Genomic DNA, 6,775 nt, shown 5'->3' with positions numbered 1-6,775 from the left:
ATTTCCACTGCTCCAGAGTCCAATGGCGGCAAGCTTTACACCACTCCAGCCGACACTTGGCATTGCGCATGGTGATCTTAGGCTTGTCTGCGGCTGCTCCACCATTTCATGAAGCTCCTGACGAACAGTTCTTGTGCTGACCCTTGCCTCCAGAGGCAGTTTGGAACTCGGTAGTAAATGTTGCAGCCGAGGACAGGCAATTTTTACATGCTACAAGCTTAAATACTTTTGTATATATAGTGTATTTAAGTGCAGGAGATCCACAATACTTTGTAGCAAGTATTTAGGTTCCGGTACTCAGCTCCGGCAAGGTCCTGCCCAAATCAAGCACTGTCTGAAACCGAGTCTAAAGGGAAACAACAGTATGTATATTTTATGTTGCCAAATATATAAATATTATATAAGACCATTCCATAGAACAGTACAGAGCATTCATTCTGTGGTTGAAGTAAAGAAGCCCCTAAGCCAAGGCCATATGTTGAGAGATCCACAGACACACACAGCTTTGGGAAAAATGTGTCAGTCTTTATTAAGTCACAACTGCCTCAGGACACAAGTCAGAAACATCTCAATGGAATGTGCACTTCTTGAACACAAAAACACTAGCTGGTGAAATCAACAGCTGAATCTCCAGACACACTACTCAATTAGCTAGAGGGTATACAAGTGTTTGACAATCCTTGGCCGGAAACTAATCCTAGTCCCGTTCTGCATCAGCATGACCCTCGAGTTTTATTAGTAGGCATTTCACAATTAACTACATTTGGCCACAACAGTGATTTGACTGTGCTGCATGTTACAGACTTCCCTAAAGGGTCTGGTCTATTACCTTAACGGTGCACAAAGTGCCCTTTATAGGGTTGACGTAATAATACAAGCATTAGTGATGTAACAGTACAAACAGTTGATGTGTTGTTGACGTGTTGTTGTGCTGTTTCCCTTGATGCTATTGGTCGAAACTGGTACTGGATGATGGATGAGTCAGCCGAGTGACTAGGCATCTGTATTTGGTGAATCATGAACACAGAATAGGGACAACAGCATTCAATGGCGTATGTAACTAAGCAAGAACCGCTTTGACTAAGACTTTATCCACTATGGACATTGAACAAAATGAAATAACATGGTCCATGATAAGAACTTTGAGTTGTATATGAGTTCAAGTCTGTCATTGTGGTGTCTATTGCATAGTCTCTCAATAGTCTCTATAGTCTGTACTTTTCACATCTTCAACCCTTTTTTCCTCAGGTCCTCCTTGGCCTCCTTTATCTGATCCTGTAGTTCTTTGGATGCCTCCTCACAGTCGTTGAAGGTGGCCACCCTGTATCCCACAGTAGCCAGGGAGTAGCAGCCGAACACCACCAGCAGATACACAGGCATGGGCCAGGCCACCTCCTTGTAGGCCACTGGGAGCCTCAAGTTCAGAAGGTCAAAAGTCACGAGAGCCCATGCTGCACCTATTACCGAGACACCAAACACCCACTCCAGTAGCTTGGTCATGGTGAGCAAGATGATGGGAAACTTCAGGGCCAGGAGACCAGATGCCAATAAGCCTGAGATAGGAAAAGAGTAACTTAGGGTTGAAAAGAAAACTCAGATCTTGAACTTTTTACTAACTAATTTATTCAATTCAGTCCAGTGATTGCCCTTATCATGATTTAATGGATATATCAGCAAGAAAAAAATACATGCATCTTAATCATATCAATCTCAAATTCTCCCTCGCTATCTACATCTTTAGATATTTTCTACAGTCACGTTCAGCAGTGTTGCTAAAACACTGTTACAAAACAACTGTAGCCAAAATGATGTGTATGCTCTGGGCTAGGCTGAACAAGCATCTGAGCAAAGGCGGAGAGGATGAATATGATATCCTCTCTAGCCCAGTTAGCTACCATTACATTTTCTCATTAGACAGCTCTGCAAGCGTTATAATGTCAAAATACATTTGTTACTCACAGAATATGGAGTTTTGCTGAGCAACTATTGTTATTTATTGCCGTCCCGCTCGGTACGTAAAAAAAAAAAAAAGATTTACAAGCAACTGAAAAAGTGTCTCATCTATGTATTGTTTAAAAAAAATGTTTTAACCAATTGTAGGGTGTTCACCCAGAAAATGATTCATTCATTCAAAGTTTATACAAATATGTCCAATCAATAGAGAATTGCGTCATAAAAACAGTCCAAACCCCATGTCCTACTATATATGGTTCAAAAGTTAGATGATTTACTCTGAGAATTTAGCATATTTAGAGTGAATAGAATGTCGTCATTGGCATGATCAAAAAGTAGTCACTGCTCAGAACTCTGTGGCGCTGCTTCGCGGCACAACGTCACCAACTTCGAACGTCAACTGATGAGCTAACTAGTGGCTGCAGGTTCGTGTGTGAAAATGGGGGTTTTCGAAATTAAATCTGCTGAATACAAAACAAAACTATATATTTATTTACAAAGCTAACGGACTTAATTTCAATATTTGAAGACAATCTGTTCCTGTTTTCAAGGCCACTCTAAAATGTGCAGTTTTGTCACAACACAATGCCACAGATGTCTCAAGTTGAGGGAGCGTGCAATTGGAATGCTGACTGCAGGGATGTCCACCAGAGCTGTTTCCAGTGAATTGAATGTACCATAACCCGCCTTCAACGACGTTTTAGAAAATTTGGCAGCATGTCCTACCGGCCCGGCCTCACAAGTTGAGGTCACGTGTATGGCATCGTGTGGGTGAACGGTTTGTTGATGTCAATGTTGGCAACTCAAATCAAATGCGCCGAATACAACTGGTGTAAACCTTACCGTGACATGCCAAGCCCTTAACCAACAGATCAAGAAAGTTAAGAAAATATTTACTAAATAAATTTAAAAAATAGTAACAATAATGAGGCTATATACAGGGGGTACTGGTACCGAGTCAATATGCAGGGGTACAGGTTAGTCAAGGTAATTTGTAAAGTGACTAAGCTTAGATAATAATAAAGGGGGGGGTTAACGTAAATAGTCCATGTGGCCATTTGATTAATTGTTCAGCGGTCTTATGGCTTGGGGGTAGAAGCTGTTAAGGAGCCTTTTGGTCCTAGACTTGGCTCTCTGGTACCGCTTGCCATGCGGTAGCAGAGAGAACAGTCTATGGCCTGGATGTCAGTGATGTACCGAGTGCCCTATAAATTAGACAAACACAATGGCATTTTATCAATGACAATTTGAATGCACCAAAATACTATGACGAGATACTGAGGCCTATTTTGAGGCCCATTTTTTTAAAGGTATGTGACCAACAGATGCATAGCTCTATTGACTGATTTCCTCATGAACTGTAACTCAGTAAAAATCTATGAAATTGTTGCGTTTATATTTTTGTTGCGTATAGATTAATTCCAGACAATACAGTTTAATTTCGAACTGTTATTGAAGTACATACTGGGCGGGACATCAGTAGATTCGGGCTCCTGAGTGACGCAGTGGTCTAAGACACTGCATCCCAGTGCAGTACCTGGTTCCGGCGCACAATTGGCCAAGCGTCATCCGGGTTTGCCTGGGTTAGGGCATCATTGTAAACAATAATTTGCTCTTAACTGACTTGCCTAGTTAAATACAGACAATAGTTGCTCGGGGAATCTCCATATTTGGTAATGAACGTATTTTGACATTATAAACTTGGTGGTTCGAAAACGGGATGCTGATTGGCTGAAAGCCAATGACAAAACATTTATTTTTACTGCTCTAATTACGTTGGTAACCAGTTTATAATAGCAATGTTGCCAATATACCACAGCTATATGCAGGCAATCCGCGTTACGTCGGGTGTAAGAACAGCCCTTAGCCATGGTATATTGGGCATGTACCACACACCCTTGAGCCTTAATTGCTTAATTATAACGCTTGCAGACTGACTAGTCGGACAATGAATGGAGAAGACTCGTCATATTCATCGTCTGTTCTTCTGCCCTGATACTGGTTCTAGGCTAGGCTATTCGTTGCTAAGACTACAAATGAGGTAGCTAACAAGCTACCCTAACTCAACAGGTCACAGTAGATACTGGCGACATCATATAGCTGCAGCTCTATGAAAAGAGGAATAGCTTCAGTTAGTTGGCCTATATGACGACTATTTTGCGATATGTGAGTTTTTACTAGATTAGAGAGAACAGAGTATTTAGCTAGCAAGCTCTGTAGCTAACGTTAGCCAGTTTAGGTTCCAATGCTACACAACAAACTAGCGACAAAAAAGGCATTCAACGTCGAATTTGCGGTACATGTAGTACTTGACCTAGCTAAATACATTTGAAAATTGACTTAAAAATACAAATATACATCGTTAAAAATTAATACGTGTTCTTACCTTCTTCCTAAAGCCAACTCACCACTAGGCGCAGAGAAATGACGTTATAAGTAAATAGGGACTTATGGGATATGTTGTGTCAGAGAGATTGAAGGGACTACAAGTTGTGTCCAACAAGTGACACATTTCTTTAGAAATACTCAGACATGAAAAACAATCTGTTTTTTATGGTCCTAGGATATGTAAAACATATTGGTAACAGATTACTCAAAGTACCTCTAATTGTTTCTTTAAGCAAACATATGTCCACTGCTTTAAACATATGTCCACTGCTCATATGTCCACTGCTCTAAAATATTGTCATTCACAACCTTGGTCTCATCCCATGTGATGGTAATGATATACCAAGTTAAAAGCGGACCAACGAAGGTTACATGCGCTCAGTGGCACATTAATTCAATGTCTCTTTATGTTTTAATTTTTTTTTATTTATGTCACCTTTATTTAACCAGGTGGTTAAGTTCTCATTTAAAACTGTGACCTGGCCAAGATAAAGCAAAGCAGTGCGACATAAACAACAACACAGAGTTACACATGGAACAAACAAACATGCTGTCAATAACACAATAGATACAGTGTATGCAAATGCGGTAAGTTTAGGGAGGTAAGGCAATAAATAGGCCGTAGTGGCAAAGTAATTACAATTTAGCAATTAAACACTGGAGTGATAGATGTGCAGAAGATGAATGTGCAAGTAGAGATACTGGGGTGCAAAAAAATAAAATAACAATATGGGGTAGTTGGATGGGCTATTTACAGATGGGCTATGTACAGGTGCAATGATCTGTGAGCTGCTCTGACAGCTGATGTTTAAAGTTAGTGAGGGAGATATGAGTCTTCAGCTTCAGTGATTTTTGCAATTCGTTCCAGTCAGTGGCAGCAAAGAACTAGAAGGAAAGGCAGTCAAAGGAGGGATAGGCTTTGGGGGTGACCAGTGAAATATACCTGCTGGAGTGCGTGCTATGGGTGGGTGCTGATAAGGTTGACCAGTGAGCTGAGATAAGGGGGGGCTTTACCTAGCAACGACTTATATATTGACCTGGAGCCAGTGGGTTAGGCGACAAATATGAAGTGAGGGCCAGCCAACGAGAGCATACAGGTCGCAGTGGTGGGCAGTATATGGGGCTTTGGTGACAAAACGGATGGCACTGTGATAGACTGCATCTAATTTGCTGAGTAGAGTGTTGGAGGCTATTTTGTAAATGACATCGCTAAAGTCAAGGATCGGTAGGATGGTCAGTTTTACATGGGTATGTTTAGCAGCATGAGTGAATAATCTTTTGTTGCGAAATAGGAAGCCGATTCTAGATTTAATTTTGGATTGGAGATGCTTAATAATGTGAGTCTGGAAGGAGAGTTTACAGTCTAACCAGACACCTAGGTATTTGTAATTGTCCACATATTCTAAGTCAGAACCGTCCGGAGTAGTGATGACGGACGGGCAGGCAGGTGCGGGCAGCGATCGGTTGAAGAGCATGCGTTTAGTTTTACTTGCATTTAAAAGCAGTTGGAGGCCACGGAAGGAGAGTAGTATGGCATTGAAGCTCATCTGGAGGTTAGTTAACACAGTGTCCAAAGAAGGGCCAGAAGTATACAGAATGGTGTTGTCTGCGTAGAGGTGGATCAGAGAATCACCAGCAGCAAGAGCGACATCATTGATGTATACAGAGAAAAGAGTCGGCTCGAGAATTGAACCCTGTGGCACCCCCATAGAGACTGCCAGAGGTCCGGACAACAGGCCCTCCAATTTGACACACTGAACTCTGTCTGAGAAGTAGTTGGTGAACCAGGTGAGTCAGTCATTTGAAAAACCAAGGCTGTTGAGTCTGCCGATAAGAATGTGGTGATTGACAGAGTCGAAAACCTTGTACAGGTCGATGAATCCGGCTGCACAGTATTGTCTTTTACCGATGGCGGTTATGATATCGTTTAGGACCTTGAGTGTGGCTGAGGTGCACCCATGACCAGCTCTGATTCCAGATTGCATAGCAGAGAAGGTACGGTGGGATGTGCCAAGGGTCACATCTGTTCATTCACGGCCCTCTTTAGTGTCTACTTAGGAGCCAGAGAGACATCAACATAATTCACTTAGGGAGGGCAAGGGAGACAGCGAAGAGCCACTGAGACATAAACATCATTCACTGAGGAAAATGGAGAGTTCTTCTTGGGACGTTGGTGTTTGTGTGTTGGGAGGCACATGTTGCTCTTTCTGTTTATACAGGGTTTTCACATGCGTACGAGTTTAAGATACACATATTCTAACATACACAAAAATATAGTATGTCTTTTAACACACACATACGCTACTTATATAGGCCTACCCTACACAAACATTTGGTGCGTATTTGACTGTGATTGTATGTTGAGTACTGAGCCTGAGTATATATAACTGCAATTGTCAAATAGTATTTATTACATACAGTGAATGTGAGTATC

General features: G+C 41.6%; 1 protein-coding gene across 1 annotated transcript; it reads right to left on the bottom strand.

Annotated features, from left to right (window-relative positions):
• Window positions 1-511: 511 nt before the first annotated feature.
• Window positions 512-4,384, bottom strand: dpm3 (dolichyl-phosphate mannosyltransferase subunit 3, regulatory). Its single transcript, NM_001165125.3, is given in 2 exon segments — window positions 512-1,553; window positions 4,340-4,384. A coding segment is annotated over 1 exon segment (279 nt). The 5' UTR covers window positions 1,501-1,553; window positions 4,340-4,384; the 3' UTR covers window positions 512-1,221.
• Window positions 4,385-6,775: the final 2,391 nt, after the last annotated feature.

The sequence above is a fragment of the Oncorhynchus mykiss genome, chromosome 30, assembly GCF_057628025.1.
Source record: "Oncorhynchus mykiss isolate SJ-2025 chromosome 30, ASM5762802v1, whole genome shotgun sequence".
NCBI lineage: Eukaryota > Metazoa > Chordata > Actinopteri > Salmoniformes > Salmonidae > Oncorhynchus > Oncorhynchus mykiss.
The sequence above is the reverse complement of the archived record's forward strand: the minus strand, read 5'-3'. Positions and strand labels throughout refer to the sequence as shown.